We start from the raw sequence: 22831 nt of genomic DNA, 5'->3' as shown, positions 1-22831 counted from the left end.
TTATTTTTTTATTTTTATTTTTATTTTTTTTTTGCAGAAAGGTTTTAGAGAGCCCTGCTTCTGATTACTGATCATGCAGCAATACTGCCTTCTCCACAAAAGGTCTTTCTTCATTGTTGTTGTTGTTGTTTTTTTTAAACCACTGCTCATTAATCCTCTAATCACACATTCAAACTAATTCATTGCACATTTTTGAGTACCAGCTCTGTGTCAAGTTCAGCCGCAGCTTCCTTTATGACATGATGGATGGGGAAAAATAAAAGCGGACTCTGACTCCAGTTGAGCCGCCACCTCTGCAACCTTGCCCGTCTGCTAAAAGGTCAAGCTCCGTTTTAGTGAAGATAGTGGGATCAGGGGTGATAAGGAGACATAGGTCACTTGGGTCTGCTCTGTTATGGTTTATTTCCATTCAGAGAAATCTGTAAATATCAAATTGGGTAGGCTGGGAAAATGATTTCTTATAGTGACAGTTTAAAATGTGATTAAATATGGAAACTTTTCAGAGAAGACTACTTACTGTAACTAATGCAGGACTGCCCAGTCAAAAATTGCCTCCTGTGCCCTTTCACCTATACAGGCAGCATCTCTCTCACCTGCCTCCATTCAGTTTGAAGAACCTACTCTGTGTTTGGCGTAGCCAGAGCTAAACAAGCAGGGATTATTCTGTTTATTTTACAGATGGGAATCTGAAGCCCAGATAATGAACCATGTTTAGGGTCACACAGTGAGTGGAGGCTGACACATGGAGGCGATGCTCTGCTTTCCCAGCTTGTGCCAAGTTCTGTGCCTCTTAGGCAAACACCCAATGTGGAAACAGCTGGCCTTGGAATGCTATAAACACAACATGCGATAACTTTTGCCAGGATGTTTTGTAGGGGTTATAATGATATGTGTAAATTGGTGGTGAGAAAGGAAATGGCGACAAGATTTACTGGAAACGAGAGTACATATTTAGATCCCATGGGATATGGATGTTTGAAGATGGTGCGCAGGCCGCAGAGGTAAATGGGGAAAGTCCTTAGAGTCTGCAGTTGGTCTCGCAACGCGCTAAGAGCGTGGGCTGGAGCGGCGGAGGCTGAGGGAGTTTCGTGCAGTGGCACAGCGAGACCAGATAACTATGAAAGATGCACTTAACGGGGGATGGCTGCTGGAGGGGGTACAGGCGGTTCCCGGAAGGCTCCGGTGTCGGGAGGGGCCGCACCGGGAGGCAGCCGGCAGGGGTCCGTGCGTCCTAACCTCACAGACCTCTTGCAGCGCTCTGGGTGGTCTCGGGGCCGCTCGGGGGCCGCTCGGAGGCCGCTCGGTGGGTGGCCGCTGGGGGGGACGGGCCGCTCCTCCGACGGACCGACTTCCCGGCCGCTGGGAGCCCACGCAGCCGGCGCGAACACATCCCTCCGCCCTCCGTCCCATCCCCGAGACGCTCTCCAGCGACCCAGCCCTACCGAGCGCGTCACCCGCCTTCGCGCGCAGGCGCCCCCGCCCCCTGGAAACGCTCCAGCATCGCCGGGCGGCAGCAGTAGCCAATGAGAGGCGGGTGGCGAGCGCGACGACCAATAGGCGGAGGCAACAGTGCGGGGTGCGGTTGCCAGGGGGCGGGGCCACGCCGCCAGTCCGGCTCGCCCCCCGAGCGGCGGCCTCGGGGCTTCTGGCCTCGGTAGCCACTTCCTGAGCCGCGGGGATGGAGGCGTCGCGCTGCCGGCTCGGACCCCGCGGGGACAGGTCCGAGAGGGGTGGTGGCGGGTGTCGTCTCGGGCGGGGCGGAGGGACGGAGAGAGACCGCGGCGGTCCGCCCTGGGAGCTCTGAGGAGCTGGCGCGGGTTCGGGGAGGGACGGATTCGGGTTCGGCGGCGGGCGGCGAGTTCGGTCCCCCAGCCCGCGGTGGAGGACGCCCTGCCGCCCGCGCGGTAGGAGATGGGAGGAGGCGGCGCCTCTGCGGGCGGACCTGGGGGTCAGGTCCTTGCTTGGGAGAGTCTCGGAGTCTCGGTTCGGAGCTTGCGGTGCGGTCTGCGGGCCTGGCTTACTCGGGACGCGTCAGCGCTGCTCCTCACGGTGCCGCCGGCGGGGAGGCCCTTGCGATGCGGTGCGGCCCACGGTGCGGCCCCCGGGCCGTGGGCGACGCTTCCCCGTCGGCTCCGATGCCACTGCTGTTGGCGGGCGACGCTGACTTCTGGAGCAGAGTCGAGGGCTCACAGTGCAGCCCTGTTCTCCGCTTGTCTGCTCTGTAGGAATCCTCTCTCCGAGTAGGATGGTTCGTCTTGTTTGCTCGGTGCCCTACGCCTTGCGCGTGCTCCTCTGCCTCTGCGCTGCGCCTCTTTCCTGCCTCCGCCAGAGGGAGAGCCTGGGAAATAAAACCATCTGAAATCTCGGTCTGGCCATTTCTTGTTAGCTAGGCTACTTAAAAGTTCAGGGGGAGCGGCCCGACACCATTGGCTTCAGACTCTGGCACTGAGGCTTGAACTCGCCCTCGCCGGCAGGATTCCCCGCTTGTCCCACTGCCGCGGCAAATGTGGGCGTAGCTCGTTGGGGCGCCCGGGTGGCTCAGGGCGTGATCGGGCTCCCCACGGGGGGCCTGCTTCTCCCTCGGCCTGTGTCTCTGCCTCTCTCTGTGTCTCATGAATAAATACATAAAACCTTAAAAAAAAAAAAAAAAGATGTAGCTTGTAAGGATTTAGTCTGATATTTAGATGAGCAGATATTTAAACAATTCTAAACCACTTAAAAACATTCCAAGGAGGCGTAAGGGATAGAGACACCCATTTTCCCCTTTGGTCAGATTTTATTTATGTGATAGCTGCAATCCGAAAGATTTGTTCACTGCACTTTCTTTTTTCTGGTTGAGAGGAAAATAACCCACATTTACCGGTAGGAATATGGAAGTGCTAGGAGGAGGTAAAGTGAAAATTCAGCATCTTTGTGGAATTCAGATGGTATATGTTCAGTGTGGGCATTTGATAAATTAATTGAATTTATGGCAATAAATTTCTTGGGTACCAGATGTTTGATATAGAACTCATGATTTTGGGGAGCGGGGAGAGGCATTGACTTGACTTTAAAACTGAGCTGACCAAAAGGGAATAGTTTAGTTTATTGCACCTGAAATTTAAAGGGATAATTTTAAAGTTTTCCCTTTCTTCCCAAAGAAAAGAGCTCTTTGATTTAAAAATTGACAAAGGAGAGTGTGAGTCACCAAATGTTTCTCCTGCCCCAGGTAATATTAAGTGCAGTTTCTATCACTGTTTAACCCAGTTCTTGCTGAGAAGGGGTGGAGTGTCTCTTCTACTTTGTCCTCAGGTTGTGTGCTTAATGTTTTCGATGAAATACATCAATAGAGTTTTTGGTATTAATACCTTTTAATGTGAAGTATAACATCTGACTTTTAAGTTTCTTGTGATTTTTTTCATTTGAATTCTACTGTGTTTCCTTTGACTGTTTTACCACAAGACAGATTTCTTTTCAATGAAGTGGAAAAATTACTAACAAACTTGAAATATTTTTCCTGTCTGCAATATTTAGTGAAAATTGGAGGTGGAATTTATGTTTTTAAAGGTTTATTTATTTACTTATTCATGAGAGACAGAGACAGGCAGAGACATAGGCAGAGGGAGAAGCAGGTTCCCCACAAGGAGCCCGAGGTGGGACTCAATCCTGGACCCCGGGATCATCCTCTGAGCTGAAGGCAGACACTCAACCGCTGAGCCACCCGGGTGTCCCTGGGGATGGAGTTTAAAAAACAATACTCTCAGGACCTTTGTCGAAGCTAGGCATTTTATATTATAGATTTCCTAGAGCTGACTGTGCTTGGCTAGTGCTAGAACTTGAACTTTGTCTAGCCTTTTTTCCTGATAGAGAATTGAAATTATAATGAGACATTTCTCTGTATGATGTGACCTTGTGACCCAGTTGACTAAGCCCTGGTCTGTGGTTTATCCATATACCATGCTTTCTCTTTAGAAATATGAACAGTTATAGTAACTGGAGGTTATGTACTGACTAGGCTTGTTATCCTCTCTCATGTTCTCTGTCTTTTTTTAAAAGATTTTATTTATTTATTCATGTGAGAGAGAGAGAGAGAGAGAGAGAGGCAGAGACACAGGCAGAGGGAGAAGCAGGCTCCCTGCGGGGAGCCCAGTTTAGAACTCTATCCCAGGACCCCTGGATCACGACCTAAGCCAAAGGTAGACTCAACCACTGAGCCACCCAGATCCCCTCTTCTCTCTTTTTTTTTGAAGATTTATTTATTTGAGGGAGAGAGAAAGTGTGCAAGAGTGAGCAGGGGGAGGGGCAGAGGGTGAGAATCCTGAAGCAGATTCCCTGCTGAGTACAGAGTCCAATGCTGAGTTCTATCCCATGACCTTCCCTGAGAACACGACCTAAGCCGAAACCAAGAGTCATCCACTTAATCTACTGCACTGCCCTCTCTCCTTTTTGAATGTTTCATCAGACAACTAATTGTTGGCAAATAGAGACTTAGACCGGTGCTTAAATATACTCAGAGTAACTAACCCATGACTGCAGTATGTTTGGCAAATACCAAAAACTGATAACATCAAACATCCACTTATTTCTCCAAATGTGAAAGCTACATACAGACCTAAAAAGAGTAATCCCATGCAGTACATTTTCTTTTTTCTGGGATCCTTCTGTTCTAAGCAGACAGACTCAGACATTTTTTGGAATAGTTTTTACATCTGACTTCGCTTATTCTTTCCTGTGGAGACTCTGCCATTTCCCCTGCATTTGGGTCCATGAAAAGAAAATGCTAACGTTTGTTCTTACCAAGGGGAAAAGTGTGCTTGAATTACTTAGAGGCAGAGTTGAAGTTGCCTTGCTTCTCCGCATTTGACGACTTTAGGACTAGAAGGGGCCTTGCTAATTCCCTTCCTTCTCCTGTTTGAGAAGAGTGGAATTATTATGGCTTCTTTCAAACTAGAATTTTCTATAGTCTGCTTTTGCCTTATTTCCTCCAAATCAATTCACTAGAAATAAGCTCTTTTGTCTACTAAATCTATTCAGCCTCATCAGACATCCTTACTGTCAGTAATAATGCAGGCTGCAAAATTTTCCTGGCCTGCTTAAGGCTTAAACCCACTTATGCTTGAGCGAAGACGCCCTATCCACATGCTGATTGATGTGCTGTCTTTATTTACTCACTTTAATACCTGCCATGAGGGTTCAATGATGAGGATTGCTATCCCTGACTCTCTGCTTTAGAACTTCCGTGAAAACATGAATGATGAGTACTGTGTCATGTGAGTCCCCAGAACCCCTGAGAGTTACAGTAATACTTTTATTGTTCATAAGATGGCATTTGCTGTTTTACCACATGGCATTGTGAGAGACACTGGAAACTTACACCGGGTTCCTGAGTTCTGGTCCCAGCTTTTTCATTCTCTGGCAGTGTGATCTTGAGCAGCTCATCTACTTCTTTGGCTTCAATTTTCTCCTTTGAAAAATGAGGGCTTCTTTCGATTCCCTCAGTGATTGTAACGAATTAATAAAATGATAAATATACTTATTTTTAACAGCACATGGCTCAAATTTCAAAAGATACAAAGTGGTATTGAGTGAAAAGTATGTCTCTCCATGTCACCTAGTTCATTCATTGATGAGCATCTTCAGGGCCTTCTTTTTTTTTTTTTTTTTTTTTTTTTATCTTCAGGGCCTTCTAAAGATATTCTGTTAAATAATTTTTTTAAAGATTTTATTTATTTATTCATGAGAAACACACAGAGAGGCAGAGACATAGGCAGAGGGAGAAGCAGGCTCCACGCAGGGAGCCTGATGTGGGACTCGATCCCGAAATTACGGGATCATGCCCTGAGCCAAAGGCAAATGCTCAACCACTGAGCCACCGAGGCGTCCCTGTTAAATAAATAATCCTTAAATATTCCTTTCCTATTCTTAAAATTAGGTGGTTTTGAGTTTTAGTACAAAATATAATACTGTACACTCTGATGTCTACTTTCATCACTGACAAGATATATTTTTAGAATATGAATTATAGTTCCTGTAAGTTTTTTTCCTGTGGTAATTAAAGTATAGAAAGTAGCACTGTGAGAAGAAAACAAGGGTTATTTTTCAGACAGGCTTCTAGAAGGATAGATCTTGCTATTCAGCTTTTCAGGAAGAAACTTTGGTACATCTATAGTTTGCCTTTGATTTTATGTTTTAGAATGCAACCAATTTAATAGAAGATTGATTTGTTTCCCTATTGAAGCAGTGTAATTTTGTTAGGGCAATGCCATATGAGCTAGAGACAAAACAGGAGTTTCTTTGCTGAGTAAAGTTCTTGGGCTGTGTTGTTTTAAAAGGGAAGATGTGAAGATAAAATGATCAGTAATAAGGCTTACATTTGGGTGTCCTTTGCAGCCTTCATAGTGTTTCACTCATTTGATCTATTGAGCTTCATAGCTCAAAAGAAAACAGGGGCTGGTGTTGTTATCTTCATTTTATAGATGGTGAAGCTAAGAATGAGAAAGGATGTGATACACCTAAGATCACATGATGAGTAAATGATACCATCAAAAGTAAAAGTTTAGAAGTAAAATCCAGGCTTTTGGGATCTAGTCTCCTCTCCCTTCTTTCCCCCCCACCATGTATTATCGAAATATCTGTTCTGAGTATTCTGGATGCTATTTTTACAAATAAATGATAACAATGGGTACTGATTATATTCTAATTATTTTTAGTATGAGCAGTTGAAGAAATCAGACATTTAATTTCATCCGATGGAAAGGGAGTGGAAATATTTCTTTGGTATTATTAGGCAAACATCTTTACCCAAGAAATAGAAGGGAAATAAGAAATATTCCTGATGAGAGAAATGTAACCCTGAGGAAAGGAGAATCAGGCGAAAGGTAGAATGATCTTAGATTCTGAGTAACATCCCTTTTTAAAACTAGAAAGAAGAAATGAATTTACTTCAAATTATACATTTAAAATGTCCTTTCTGTTTGGTTCACTCAAAAGAATGTTTTTGCCTTTGTTCTGTGGAACATGCAAGATGAAGAAGAGTTCACTCTAAAGTAATTTTCCGGGATCCCTGGGTGGCGCAGCGGTTTAGCGCCTGCCTTTGGCCCAGGGCGCGATCCTGGAGACCCGGGATCGAATCCCACATCGGGCTCCTGGTGCATGGAGCCTGCTTCTCCCTCTGCCTGTGTCTCTGCCTCTCTCTCTCTCTCTCTCTCTCTGTATGACTATCATAAATAAATAAAAATAAAAATAAATAAATAAAGTAATTTTCCTTGCTGCATTATTTGGGGCCAAATGAATGATTAAGTCAGTTACCGACTTTTCCTTCTCATTGCCTCTCTCCCACAAACAATTCTCCCTTCTTTCTGAAGGAAAGAAATAGGTCCACGAAATAGGCCTCTTAGGAAATGGATTTTCATTCTCTAGCTTCAATTAAGTTAGTTCCAGATTGTGGCAGTCATTCAAGTAAAAGACAGCCGAGCCTAGAATACTAACATTTGTCCTCAGATGAGGAAGGATAGGTTTCAAAGGAGTCTTTTCTGGCAGTTCTAATTCGATCTTCCTGTGCCTTTTCCCAGAAGCCATGTTTTGTTCCAGCCAGAGGCGTTCTTGGTGTCTCAGTATATGCGAAAACACTGCCTTCCAAAATTGACATTTAGGATTGGGACAAGGTGAATTGATTTGTTTATTGACTTAGAGATGTTTACTTTAAGAATAGCCACTGCACCCCCCTCACATGACACCGGAATCAGTTTAGACAATGAAATCTGATGACTCCTTTTCACCAAATACAAACTAATCAACTCCTCCCATGGATTTCTTCAGAATCCACTCACGGGCTTGGAAATTCTCCCTAAAAACACTAAATGAACTGGCATTTTGACTGAAAAATTCTTGGCAGACTTATGGAAATACCATAGTAGTGAAAGCCAGACTGCTGGCCATTGATTGGAGGGTATGTGGTCAGTCAGTGGTGCAGGTTAACATGCCAAGTTGTTCCACTTTTTGGCTATTTTGAATAATGCTGCTATGAACATTAGTGTCCAAGTGTTTGTGTGCTCATATATTTTAATTTCTTTTGCATATGTGCCTAAGTGGAGTTGTTGGGTCATATGGTAACTCTGTGTTTCACAACTTGATGAACTAGTGGATTTGGTTTCCAAAATAGCTGCAACATTTTACATTCCTCCTAGTGATGTGTTAAGGTTCCAGTTTCTCTACATTCTCACCATGACTTATTATGGTCTTTCCTTTTGGTTATAGCCATCCTAGTGGATGTGAAATAGCATCTCATTGTGCCTTTGATTTGCATTTCCTTAATGGTGAATAATTGAGCTTTTTTTTAATGTGTTTATTGATTATTCCTATATTTTTAGAGAAATATCTTCGTTTGCCCATTTTTAAGTTGGGTTTTCTTTTTATTACTTAGTTGTAAGAGTTCTTTATAGGTATTCTAGATATAATTCCCTATCAGATAAATGATTTATAAATATTACCTCAGTGGATTGCCTTTTCATTTCTTGACGGTGTCATTTGAAGTGCAAATGTATTTTATTTTGATATAGTCCAATTTGTTAATTTTTCTTTCTATCCCTTTTGTTTTTGGTGTTGTACCTAAGCAGTCATTGCCTAGCCCAAGTTTATAAAGATTTAGTTGGATGTGTTCTTCTAAGGTTTTTAAAGCTTTAGCTCTTATATTTAGGCCTTTGATTCATTTTGTGTATGCTGTGAGGTAGGGATCCAAATGCATCCGTTTGTATCTAGTTACCCTAGAACCATTTGTTGAAAAAAATTTGAACCAATTTTTTTTTTTAAGATTTTATTTATTTATTCGTGAGAGACACACAGAGAGAGGCAGAGACACAAGCAGAGGGAGAAGCAAGCTCTCTGCAGGGAGCCTGACACGGGACTTGATCCCAAGACTCCAGGATCACGCCCTGGGCCAAAGGCAGGTGCTAAACCAATGAGCCACCTAGGGATGCCTGATGCGGAGTTTAATTTTAGTGGAGGCGAGATGCCTGGGTGGCTCTGCAGTTTGGCACCTGCCTTCCGCTCGGGGTGTGATGATCCTGGGGTCTCGGGATCGAGTCCTGCATCGGGCTCTGCTTCTCCCTCTGCCTGTGTCTCTGCCTCTCTCTCTCTCTCTCTCTCTCTCTGTGTGTGTGTGTCTATCATGAATAAGAGGAGTGAATAAATAAAATATTAAATAATAATAATAATTTTAGTGGAGGCTGCAAAATTTCCCTCCAAAAAGGTTATAAACTTTTCCTTCAACAGATTATGAATGCTCATTTGAAAGGGGAGTGGTTAACCATTTATTCTTGTTGCTCAGTCCCTTTTTTATGTACAGAATGAGTACATAGTAGGCACTTAGTAAATATTTACAGGTGGTAAAGACTAGGGTGAAATTGAGGGGCTACCTGCAATTTGGATTAGAGTCACCTTAAACCTTAAACTGGTCAGTGAGACAAAGAATAGAAAGCCAACTAATGCAAAACTGATCAACTAAAAGAAAATTTACATATGAAAGTAGGAACAAAGGTAGCCAAGATTATGTAGCTAATATTCTTATATTCTTTATAGACGAAATAAAGGACATTATTTGTCGAATCCAAGATGTTTACTGGCAATTATGACAGGGAATCACCACAGAAACTATTCCAGAAGTATATAATAAAATAAATTTTGATTGACAGGCATAAGAGTTCTAGTTAGCAAAACATAATTGAATGTATGATGGGAAAATGTACCATCTTGGAGGTGCTAAGATCATCGTTTGTCTCTCAAATGTGGTTTGATAAGAGGATTATCAGTACAGTAAGTTCAAATTTAAGAATGTATTTAAAAATCACTGCTTCCAGCTTTTCCAATACAGAATAATGATCTCAGACTGACTAATCTTGGCCAACAGAATTAAAGGTCTGCTCTGTGATATACATGATACTATAGTATAGTTTGAAACATTGTCCCATTTAAGCTTATAACTGACAGAAAAAATAAATGAGAAAACAGCAGAGGTCTCTGTCATCTCTGGTTGTATGTACACCAGTAGAGTAGGTACTATTTTGTGAAAGGTATATCCACAGTTTTAAACTAAAAGTTTTTTCTTTAAAAAATGATTTTAGGTTTACAGTAACTTCTGGTCAATTTATTTCTCATAGGCAGTTATCTTTTATCAGCTTCTTCGTTATTTTCCATATCCATCCAACTATAAAATAGTATCTAATTTCTACCTACTTCGAAAAGCCCAAAAGTGAGGGGTGATGAATTAGAATATTTCTTGAAGACATAAGTAAAAGGACTTTTTTTTCAACTAACTTTAAAATTCATTTTTTATCAAACATTTATTTCACATTGTCCAAGTTCTAAGCATCACATGCCATGAGCAATGCTAAGTAGTGTTAGAATATACTGATGTTCATAAAGTTTCTTTTGTAATTTTATTTTTCTTTTCAGTGTTAGAAGTTTGTCTCAAGAGTCATAACACAAATGACTATGCATATCTCTTAGCTTAGCAGAGGCACTGCTTTGGTGATTGCTCTGTTGTAGTGAAAGCAAGAGAATCCCCAGAGAAGTGTAGAGTGCATCTCCTGACACCACAGCTATAGCATAAACACTCTAGAAAAGACACTGCGTGGATAAACTTAGCTTCATTATCCGCAAGCTTGTACTTGAACCAGAAGTATGCCATACTCCCTTAACACATGCCTCCTAAAAGTATTGTTTTCCAAAAACTGAGCAAGTTGCTCCTGTGGGTGTTCTGGATGTTCATATTACTAACTGGAATAATGGCATCAATTTTGATTTCTATTTGAAAAATAATCAACAGAAATTTTCTGGGTCATGAGTTCAAGACCCACGTTAGGCATAGAGTGAGCTTAAAAAAAAATAGGGTCTCTTGGCTAGCTCAGTTGGTAGAGCTTGTGACTCTTGATCTAGGGTTGTGAGTTAGAGCCCCACATTGAGTGTAGATATTACTTAAAAATAAAAGGGATGCCAGAGTGGCTCAGTTGGTTGGGCATCTATCTGTCTTTGGCTCAGGTCATGATCTCAGGGTCCTGAGATCAAGCCCCATATCTGGCTCCCTGGCTCCCTGCTCAGTGAGGAATCTGCTTCTTCTCCCTCTGCCCCTCCACTCTGCTTAGGCATGCTATCACTCTCTCTCTAAAGTAAATAAACAAAATCTTTTAAAAAATTCTAAAAAATAAAAATAATCAACAAAATTGACAGTCTTTTTTTTTTTTTCATTTAAAAATGCTGCCATTTAAGAGCCTTCAAAGTACTTGCTTTGGCAGCACGTGTACTTAGAGCCTTCAAGCATATTTTGAATGAACACATGTAGCAATTAGTGGAGATCAGATCAATGTGCTTATAACTGAGACATTAGGCTGGTTAATACATAGCAGCAGCACATTGCTAGCTCCTATATTGATTTCTACCATTTATAGTTTCTTTTTTTTTTTTAAAGATTTTATTTATTTATTCATGATAGTCACACACAGAGAGAGAGAGGCAGAGACATAGGCAGAGGGAGAAGCAGGCTCCATGCAGGGAGCCCGACGTGGGACTCGATCCCGGTTCTCCAGGATCGTGCCCCGGGCCAAAGGCAGGCGCCAAACCGCTGCGCCACCCAGGGATCCCCCATTTATAGTTTCAAATCATTTCATTTTTAGTTACATTTAATAGGCTTTAAAAAGTTGACTTTTTTTTTTTAAGAGTTTATTTATTCATTCATGAGAGACACACAGAGAGAGGCAGAGACATAGGCAGAGGGAGAAAGCAGGGTCCACGCAGGGAGCCTGATGCTGGACTCAATCCCAGGACCCCACGATCATGACCTGAGACAAAGGCAGACGCTCAACCGCTGAGCCACCCAGGCATCCCAAGAAGTTGATGACTTTTAATATATATATTTTAAATGTCTTTACATGGTACTGTTATGAAAGAACTCCGCTTATTCCTTCCTGGATAGGGGAAAACCCAGTCCTTCTATGTGTTTCTTTCCTGCTATGTGTTTCTTCCCTGTGTGTCTAGTTAACTACTCACACAGAACACTTTACTTGTGACATCTCTGGTCCTCATATGTGTGGGGGTTTTGTCCCTACAACAAACAATTCTCTGACACCAGCTGGGAGTCCCACAATTCAACTCAATTTGATACTATCTACCTAAGATAGTTTTGGATCCCACAGGTTAAGGGCCTTGGTCCTTCAAGTCTGCTACTAACCTGCTACCCCCATCTTTCAGATGTTATTCAGAAGTCTGGTTATCAACTGTGCTTTTGTCCAACTGGCTGTAGACAGTAGGTTCCAAAGATCTTCTTGGGTTCATTTCATTTGCTAGGGTGGCTCACAGAACACTTAACATTTCCCAGCTTATTAAAGGATATGATAAAGGATGAAGAGATATATAGGGCAAGGCCTGGGATGACTCCAGCCACAGAAACCTATGTCTTCATGGAGTTGGGGTATGTCACCCTCCTGGGGTAGATGTGTGTCAACCTGGAAGCCCTCTAAACTGTCTACTTGTGGAATTTAATGGAGGCTTCATCAGATAGACATTCTCAATCATGAATCCCATCTTCAGCCCTCTCTTTACAAGAGAATAAGGAGCAGGGCTGAAAATTCCAAGCATCTTATCATGGTTTGATCTTTCAGGTGACCAGCCCTTCGTAGGTATGCAGGTGCAGGTACGAAATTCAAAAAGGATTGAAAGAGTACATAATGAAAAGTAAGAATACTTCCCATTCCCCTACCTTTTTAGTTTTCCTCCCTGAAGGCAACACTGATTCCAGCTTACTGTGTATCCTTCCAGAGATGCACTCTGCATTGCAGTTGAAAGATATGTATATTTTTTCTTTCATAAATGGTGATAAATACTCCCCAATTTTCTGCACCTTGCCTTTTTCAATTAGTAAAACATCTTGGAAATTCTTCCACATCAGTATCTCTATATTTCTATATTTTATTCATATCAGTACTTTCTTTTTAAAAACAGTTGTGCGGTATTCCATTGTATGGATATGGTATACTTTAATCAGTTTCTATTGATGAACATTAGAGTGTGCTGTATTGCTATTACAGACAGTATTACAAAGTCATGTAAAGCTTATATGGGGTGACTGGGTGGCTCAAGTTGCTTAAGAGACTGACTCTTGATTTCAGGGTCATGATTTCATGATCTTAGGGTCATGAGATTGAGCCCTGCATGTCAGGTTCTGCTGCAGCCTGCATTGGACTCCATGCTGGGCATGAAGCCTGCTTAAGATTCTTTTCCCCTCTCTCTGTCAAAAAAAAAAAAAAACTTAATTTTTTTGGTAAAGATTTTATTTATTTATCTGAGAGCATGTGAGGAAAGACAAGCAGGGGCAGGGTGGGTGGTGCAGAGGGAGAGGGAGAAGCAGACTCTCCGCTGAGCAGGGAGCCCTATATAGGGCTCAATTCCAGGGATCATGACCTGAGCTGAAGGCAGACATTTAACCAACTGAGCCACCCAGGCCCCCTCCCCCAAAAATATTTATAATCATACTGGACAGTTGGCTAAGGTTGGGAAATAAGTTAATAAGGAGTATAAATTTGCCTAAAAATGGATTTCTCTGAGTGTAAGTTGTATTCGTTAGTGATCAGGAATTTTATATTTCATACCAATGTATTTTTAATATTTCAGAAAGAAATGTTAGAGAAAATATGTGATCATTATACACAATTGAACCCTTTATTTTTTTGAGAGTAAAGAAATAATGGAATCCTGGGAGCTGCTGGAAGGTTAGAGTGGAAAGAGGGAAAGAGTGGGACTTACTTATGTCTGTTTTTTTTATTTTTCTTTTACTTCATTGACACTATTTCTGTTAGTTCCTTGTGAATGTCACTGCCTCCTCTTTGATAAATTATACTACCAGAGGCCATACATTTTATTTGTAGCTGCTTGAATTTATTGAGTGCCCATTATTATTTTATAAGTAGTAGACCATTTGATTTTGACATAAAGATTTTCTGTAACATTTATCAATGTTAGTGTCATTAATTAAGCATAAGTTATTTTGAGCAGTAACTATATCTTTAACTCTTGCCTAACACACAGGTAAGGTAGAGATTCAGAAAAGAATACAGATTTAATGTGTGCTTTCTTTGACCTGACACTATTCTAATCATCTTCTATTTATTAATTTTTTCAAATCTTATATAGTCATATGAGATAAAAACTACTATTATCCTTATGCTGTGCATGAGGTGGGCAGAGGTTAAATAACTTGTCTGAGATAGAAAGTAAAGGATCCATACTATTATTATTTTTAAAAATATTTTATTTATTTATTTACTCATGAGAGACACACAGAGAGAGAGGCAGAGGGAGAAGCAGGCTCCACGCAGGGAGCCTGACACGGGACTCCATCCGGGGTCTCCAGGATCACGCCCTGGGTTGAAGGCAGCGCTAAACCACTGAGCCACCAGGGCCGCCCAGATCCATGCTATTAAAGAGCTAGGGAATCTCGATCCAGAGCCTATCCTTGAACTTATTCCTCAGTCAAGTTGATTGACATTACTTTCATTCTTAGATGTTTTATTATGAGATCATTATTATTATTATCCCTTTTGTTAGGGAAGAAAAATGTAGAAAAATAAGATTGTTCGCCCAGACTATATTTATGGAAAGACTAAAGTAAGTATTCTTGATATAAGAGTATTGATAGGCAAAGATGCTAGGAGGAAGAGAATAGATTTTATCTCCTGGACTTTGAATGGCATGGCTGTTGAGCAATCACTGGTTTGACTATGGTTGAGATAGCAATTTTTGTATGTTTAAGTAAATTTTTCTTGTCCTTCCCATTTATTTTATGTGTCAACTTAGTGGCTTTTTTTTTTTAATCTTTATAGGACAAAACAATTCACAAGGAAGGGTGTGTTATTTAAAAATAAAACAGAATTGAGGTAGGAAACAAGAATGATTATTCGCTCTGCTCTGAAGAGAGGAATTACATTAGGTGTCCATGTCAGCACCAGAAGAAACTTTCCAGGAGTCATGAGCATCATGGCCTGCTTCACTTAACTAAATTTCACTGGTTTTTAAATTCAAATTGAGGGTTCTTGTAAATATACTGCAGTCTTGAAATGCCTTTTCTCTCTGAGATATTTTGTCATTTGACATCCCATAGAAAGGGGTGAAATTCAGAATGATGTTGATCATTGAAAGAATTCATCAGGAAAAAACAAACCGAAGTCTCAAGAAACAAAGATGAGGTACTGTATTTGGGGGGAAAGGAATCTTTTCCTTGGTGTTAGTAAAGGTCTGATATTTATTAAAGTATATCTCTGCTGAACAACTCCAGGGATGTGGGTAAAGTAGGGACTTAGGAGTGGATACTTGTAGGGAGGAGATGCTTCTGTGTTCCCTTTTCATTGATTTTTCTGGTCTCTGATTCATCTGTGTCTTTTTAGCAGTTTATCAATTCACACCCATATTCCCATTTATAAATATTTATCATATGCATATAAAATGATGAAAATAGATTATATGTAGTTTATCAATCTCATAGGTACACATGCTAAAATTCCTTGGCAGTGGGAAACGAGGAAGTGAAGGATGTCACAATATGACAAAATATTATGACTCAGTGATTGGGAATAAATGTATTAAAATTTCAGGTGCATTCATTTGGAAGGCATATGGGAAATTTAGGCTTTTCAAAGGAGTTCTAGAGGAAATTTTCTAGGGAAAATCTTTAGAGGGAGTTGTATTGTGAAAGGGTCTTTAAAAATATAGAATACAGGGGTGCTTGGGTGGCCCTGTCGGTTAAGCGTCTGCCTTCGGCTCAGGTCATCATTTCAGGGCCTGGGATCAAGTCCTGAGTTAGGCTCCCTGCTCAGCGGGGAGTCTGCTTCTCCCTCTGCCTTTGCAGTTCCCTCTGTTCTCTTTCTCTCAAAGAAATTTTTAAAATCTTAAAAAAAAAAAAAACCCTGCCAAGCTATCTTCCATAGTTGCTGTGCCATTTTTGCATTCCGTCTAGCAATAAATGAAATTTCTTATTGTTCATGTCTTTGTCAGCATTTGGAGTTGTCAGTGTTTTGCATTTTAGCCCTTCTAATAGGTATGCAGTGGTAATTATTATTGTTTGTTTTTTTAATTTGCCATTCTCTAAGGGCATATTATATGGAGTGTCTTTTCATATGCTTACTTGCCATCTATATATCTTCTTTAGTGTCGGAGTCTGTTTAGATCATTTAACTATTTTTTAATTGGCTTGTTTTCTTATTGTTGAGTTTTAAGAGGTCTCTGTATATTTTGGATATGACTTCTTTATCAGATATGTGTTATGTAGGGACGCCTGGGAGGCTCAGCGGTTAAGGGTCTACCTTTGGCTCAGGGCTTGATCCCTGGGTTCTGGGATTGAGTCCCACATCAGGCTTCCTTCATGGAGCCTGCTTCTCCCTCTGCCTGTGTCTCTGCCTTTCTCTCTCTGTGTCTCTCATGAATAAATAAATAAAATCTTTTTTAAAAAAAGATATGTGTTTTGTAAATATTTTCTTTCAGTTGACATTGTTTTTTTACCTCCTCTGGCCTCTACTTTTCTAGTAATTTCCTAGTTGGCAGAGCTGCACAATGCTGTTGGTCAATGAGAGTCAATATCACCAAGTGGTGACACTTATATAGGTTTCCTAGCAAGCTTCTCACATATCATAGGATATAGGAAATTGTAAACTTCCTTTCTCTACATTATCCCCCCAGATGTTAATTATTACATGGGTAACAGAGGAACAAGGAAAAAGGAAAGGCTATCCCAAGATTGAAAATGCCTGTCTAGTCTCCCAGGGGGAGGGAATGTCACTCAAAATGTATTCTGGGTAGATTTTACCCATGACCCATGTTAATGTGTTTCTGAGGGCATTGCAAGCATCCAGCTATATTTGCTACTTTCATCGGAATTTCACTAAGACTACTTAGGAAACTAGTCTCAGCAAACTCAGTAGACATCTTACCTTTTTATCACTAAGGTACTATGGTCCTTTTTACATCATGCTCAATTATTATTGGAGTTCAAGTGTGAATTCATTGTACAGACCCATGGCCTGCCTTAAGAACAATGAACAAAGGGGATGCTTTAGCAGGTAGCAGTTAACATTCACACAGTGCTTTGCAATTTCCAAAGCACTTTTCCTTATGTCTCCATATACTTTCATGTATAATTATCTAATACTTAACAAACAACTCTGTGAGGTAGATACCGCTGTCCACATTTTATGATTGAGGCGACAGATGTTTAGGTAGATGAATTGACTTGTTGAAGATTTAACGAGGAATTGCCAGAATCAGAATTTGAACCCAGGTTTTTTGACTGAGGTTTTACTAGTATATTCTACAAAACCATTGATTTTTATTCTCTTTAAATATAAGATGTGGAAAGGATCAGGATTATTTTGAATAATTTGGGCTGTATGGTCATTGTGGTGTTAGTGGAGCATTGTTTGAATGAACAAACACAGTATTATTTTAAAAATGAGAAAATAGTGATACTTTAAAGAGCAGTTGCTGGTTATACCTGACTTTTTCTTTTTTTACAGTAGTCTTTGGCTTTTATTTATTAATTTTTAACAGGTTTAAACTTTTTAAAGGGCATTATTTATTTATTCATGAGAGACACAGAGAAAGAGGCAGAGACACAGGCAGAGGGAGATGCAGGTGCCCTATAGGGAGCCTGATTCAGGACTCGATCCCAGGACCCTGGGATCACAACCTGAACCAAAGGCAGATAGATGCTCAACCACTGAGCCCCTAGGCGTCCTGCAGGTTTAAAATTTTTATGTAATAAAATGTATCACTTGTTTCCCTGATACTTTCTGGGCTCTATGTCTTGCTGTGACTTTTTCTTTTCTTTTTAAAAATTTATTTATTGGTTTGAAAGAGAGCACGAGAGCAAGAGTTTGTGTGCACAGGGGGAGGGGGGCAGAGGGAGGAGAGACAATCTTTTTTTAAGCAGGACTCCTCACTCAGTGAGGAGCTGATCCAGGGCTTGATCTCACAACTCTGAGATCAGGACCCTGTGGTCATGACCTGAGCTGAAACTAAGAGTCAGAGGCTTAACTGACTATGCCACCCAGTTGCCCCTGCTGTGACTTTTCTATAGTTCATGTTATAAAAATATTAACCTATATTTTCTCAAATTTTATGTGTAGTTTTTTTTTTAATTTTTTTTAAATTTTATTTATGATAGTCACACACAGATAGAGAGAGAGGCAGAGACAGAGGCAGAGGGAGAAGCAGGATCCATGCACCGGGAGCCCGACATGGGACTCGATCCCGGGTCTCCAGGATCGTGCCCTGGGCCAAAGGCAGGCACTAAACCGCTGCGCCACCCAGGGATCCCCTTTATTGTGTTAAAATATACATGAATTTTTAAAAACATTTTATTTATTAATGAGAGACACACACAGAGACGGAGACATAGACAGAGGGAGAAGCAGGTTCCTTGCAAGGAGCCTGGTGTGGGACTCCATCCTGGTACCAGGATTACACCCTGAGCCAAAGGCAGATGCTCAACCACTGAGCCACCCAGGCATCCCAAAATATATGTGAAATTTACCATTAACCCTTCCTTCCTTCCTTCCTTCCTTCCTTCCTTCCTTCCTTCCTTCCTTCCTTCCTTCCTTCCTTCCTTTCTTCCTTCCTTCCTTCCTTCCTTATCATTAACCATTTTGAAGTATACGGTTCAGTGGTATTAAGTATATTCACATTGTTGTGCAGCCAGCAATCACCACTATCTATCCCCAGAACTCTGCTCACCTTGTAAAACTGAAACTCTACCTGTTAAACAGTAACTTCTCATTATCACCCCCCACCTCAGCCCCCGGCCCCTGGCAACCACCATTCTATGATTTAGACTATTTTAAATACCTGATATAAATGGGGTCATGCAGTATTCGTCTTTTTCTAACTGGCTTATTTCACTTACTATAATGTCTTCAAGGCTCATTCATATTGTAGCACGTGTCAAAATTTCTTTCCTTTATTAAGGCTGAGTAATATTCCATTCTTTGTATATGCCACATTTTGCTTATATGTTGAAATTTGATGGCCATACGGGTTGCTTCTGCATTTTAGCTATTGCAAATAATGCTGCTATGAACATGAGTGTACAAATATCTTTTCAAGACATTGCTTTTAAGTTCTTTGGGGTAAATACCCAGCAGTGGAATTACTGAATCATATGGTAGTTAAATTTTTAATTTTTTGAGGAACGTCCATGCAGTTTTCTACATTGGCTGCACCAGTTTACAATTCTACCAGCAGTGCACAATTCTAGTTTTTCCAAACCCTTGACAACATTTGTTTTCTAGTTTTTTGATAGTAGTTCTCCTAATGTGTGGGTAGTGGTATCTCCTTATAGATTTGATTTGAATTTCCCTAATGGCATGATCCTGGGGTCCCAGGATCTAGTCCCACATCAGGCTTCCTGCATGGAGCTTGCTTCTCCTTCTGCCTGTGTCTCTGCCTCTCTCTCTCGGTGTCTCTCATTAATAAATAAATAAATAAAATGTTTAAAATATATATATGTATAAAAAGAATTTCCCTAATGATCTGTGCTGTTGGAGATCTTTTATGTGCTTATTCACCATTTATATATCTTTGGAGAACTGTCTTGCCCATATTTGAATTGGGCTGTTTTGTTGTCGCCATTGTTGTATTTTAGGAGTTCTATCTATATTTTTTGGATATAAATGCCTTATCAGACATATAATTTGCAAATATTATCTCCTGTTCTGTAAGATGCCTTTTTATTCTGTGGCTAGTCCCTTTTGATGTACAAATTTTAAAATTTTCATGAAGTCTATTTGTTTATTTTTTTTGTTACCTGTGTCTTTGGTGTCATATTCCAAGAAATCATTGCCAAGTCCAGTGTTGTGAAGATTTTTGTCCTGCTCTGAGTTTTGTTTTAGGTCTTACATTTAGGTTCTTGATCTTCTTTAGTTAATATCTGTATGTGGTGTTAGGTAAGGGTCCAAATTCATTTTTTTTGCATGTGGATATTGTTTTCTCAGCACCATTTGTTGAAAGACTATCCTTTCTACATTGAATGGTCTTGACACCTTGTCAAAAATTATTTGATCATATATTTGAGGGTTTATTTCTGGGCTCTCTGTTCTATTTCTTTGGTCCATACATCTGTCTGTTTTGGGGGTTCTTTGTGTGGTATTTTTTCTCCAGCATATGTCTTTATAGCAATACCATACTGATTAGCTTTGGGTAGTAAGTTTTGAAATCAGGAAATGTGAGTCCTCCAGTTCTTTTTCAGGATTGTTTTGGTTATATGGGGCCTGTGAGATTCCTTAAGAATTTGTGATGGGTTTTCCTATTTTTGGAAAAAAACGTCATTGGGATTTTGACAGGGATTTACACTGAATCTGTAGTGATTGCTTTGGGTAATATTGACATTTGAACAATATTAAGTCTTCTAATCCATGAACATGGGGTATGTTTCCATTTATTTCTGTCTTCTTTAATTTCTTTCAGCAGTGCATTGTACAAGTCTTTTACCTCCTTGGTTAAGTTAATTGCTAAGTATTTTATTTTTTTGATGCTATTGTAAATGGAATTATTTTAGTAAATTCCTCTTCAGGTTGTTTATTGTATATAGAAATGTAGTTGTTTTGTGTCTTTGTGTCCTGCTAGTTTGCTGAATTCATTTATTAAATCTAACAGGGTTTGTTTTTGTGTGTATATGAAGTCTTTAGAATATTCTATGTCGGGATGCCTGGGTGGCTCAGGGGCTGAGTGTCTGCCTTCAGCTCAAGGAGTGATCCTGGGGTCCCAGGATCAGGTCTCACATCGGGATCCCTGGATGGAGCCTGCTTTTCCCTCTGCCTCTTTCTCTGTGTGTATCTCATGAATAAATAAATAAAATCTTTTAAAAAATATTCTATGTGTAAGATCATATCATCTGCAAACAGAAACAATTGTACTTCTTTCTTTATAGTTTGGATACCTTTTATTTCTTTTTCTTGCCTAGTTGCTCTGGCTAGAACTTTCAGTACTCTGTTGAACAGAAGTATTGAAAAGAGGCATCCTTGCCTTATTCCTGATCTTAGAGGAAATGCTTTCAATCTTTCACCATTGTGTAATATGTTTACTGTAGGCTTTTCATATATAGCTTTTATTATGTGGTGGGAGTTTCCTTCTATTTCTATTCTATTCTTTTATCTTGAAAGGATCTTGAATTATGTCACAGGCTTTTATACATCAATTGTTTTTGTGTTTTTTTAACTATATTTTGTTGATGTGTGCTTGTTTTTGAGAACCAGGGTGACAAAGGGAAAGAACAGGGACTTTTTGGTGTCTGACATATTTGCATAAAAATTTGGCTTTTTTTTTTTTTTTTGGCTTTGTTTTTTTAATTTATGTGACTTTAAGCTTGGCTTAGTAAGTTGCTCAGTCTCCTGAAGCCACCCTTTTTCACTTATAAAGTAAATAAAATAGTAGCAACCTTACATGGTTCAGATGAACAGTGAATGAGATTTATGTGTATAAAGGCCTAAGCACTCTCCCTAGCAAATAGTAGAACCTTTTTCTTTCCTTTTGCCTGAATGACATGTATTTATTACTATTGTATTTCTGTCGTTAGGCTTTTGCCTGCTGTGGCTCTGGGGACAGGGCGGAGGGTGGGTGCTGTGGGGACCATTTGGATGCACACAGACATGAATGGATAACAAAATGGTATTGGAACAGTGGGAATCAGCAATTTTGCACAGGAAGCTTTGGGAGATGTTGTAATGTTGTTTACTGTAGTCTGTCTAAAGTTGGGACAAAGTTGAACAAACAAGGTAAGTTTGGTGCTTTGGAAAGTATGAAAAGTGCTAGTGAGCTCTATTCTCTCCTATCAGGAGCAGTAACTGAAATTAATGAAGCTCTTGTGGAAAATCCAGGACTTGCCAACAAATCTTGTTATGAAAATGGTTGGCTGATCAAGATAATGCTTGGTAATTCTTCAGAACTGGATGAACTAATGAGTGAAGAAGCATATGAGAAATCCATAAAATCTACTGAGGAGTGAAAATAGAACCCCTAAATAAACTAGTATGAAATAAAAAAAATAAATTAGCAACAACATAAATATCCAACAATAGGGGACTAGATCAGTATAGATAAAATATTATACAGCCAATAAAAATTGTGCTTATAGAAATTGTTTTTCCTATTTCTGCAAAAATGAAGGAAAAAGTTTATGATATATGACTTGGAAAAAATAATGCATTATTATTATGTAGTATATTTTTATTTACCTTAAAATTTTTCTATAATAGAAGTAAATTTTCTCATAATAAAAATATACTTTAAAAATCTGAGTGAGTATCATTATACTTTAGATATTGTGAGCTTTGAGTATGTGGGCATAGAGGGTAGTCAAGTTGAACTTCTTTTGTATCTTTGCTTGTATGACTTTCTGGATTTGAATCCAGACATTTCCAGTTGTAGATCAGTTATGTGTATCAGGTGGAGTAATTATTCATTATATGGTAAAAGATTCTTTTCCCTTAGTAATTAAAAACATGTAAGTTAAACAATTTTAAGCTCCTTTTTTTTTTTTTTTAAAGATTTTTAAATTTTATTTTAGAGAGGAGAGAGTGAGCATAAACAGGAGGGGCAGAGGGAGGAGAGAGAATCTCAAGCAGACTCCATGCCCAGCATGGAGTCCAACTCAGGGCTTGATCTCACATGAATCAGAACCTGAGCCAAAACCAAGATTCGGGTGCTTAACCAACTACACTACACAGGCGCCCCTTAAATTACTTTACTATATCATTAATCTAACAGAGATAATATCCCAAATTGGCCAGAGCATAGAGAAATATGGTATTAACTTATTGGTAGC

The 22831-nt window shown here is 40.1% G+C and overlaps 1 protein-coding gene across 9 annotated transcripts in view; it reads left to right on the top strand.

The window, feature by feature from the left end:
* Window positions 1-1568: 1568 nt before the first annotated feature.
* Window positions 1569-22831, top strand: part of TULP3 (TUB like protein 3) — a 65642-nt gene continuing 44379 nt past the window's right edge. For 4 of the 9 annotated variants that reach the window (XR_012017853.1, XM_072799428.1, XM_072799434.1 and 1 more), the window contains exon 1: window positions 1569-1719. Coding sequence is in view for 4 of the 9 variants with exons in the window: in XM_072799428.1 (XP_072655529.1) it covers window positions 1679-1719 (41 nt within the window). In the remaining 5 variants the exon portion in view is untranslated. Of the gene's footprint in view, window positions 1720-15188; window positions 15210-22831 lie in introns of those variants that run through there. The other 5 variants (XM_072799432.1, XM_072799429.1, XM_072799430.1 and 2 more) reach the window with 4 other exon arrangements.

The sequence above is a fragment of the Canis lupus genome, chromosome 25 (assembly GCF_048164855.1).
Source record: "Canis lupus baileyi chromosome 25, mCanLup2.hap1, whole genome shotgun sequence".
Classification (NCBI taxonomy): Eukaryota; Metazoa; Chordata; class Mammalia; order Carnivora; family Canidae; genus Canis; species Canis lupus.
The sequence above is the reverse complement of the archived record's forward strand: the minus strand, read 5'-3'. Positions and strand labels throughout refer to the sequence as shown.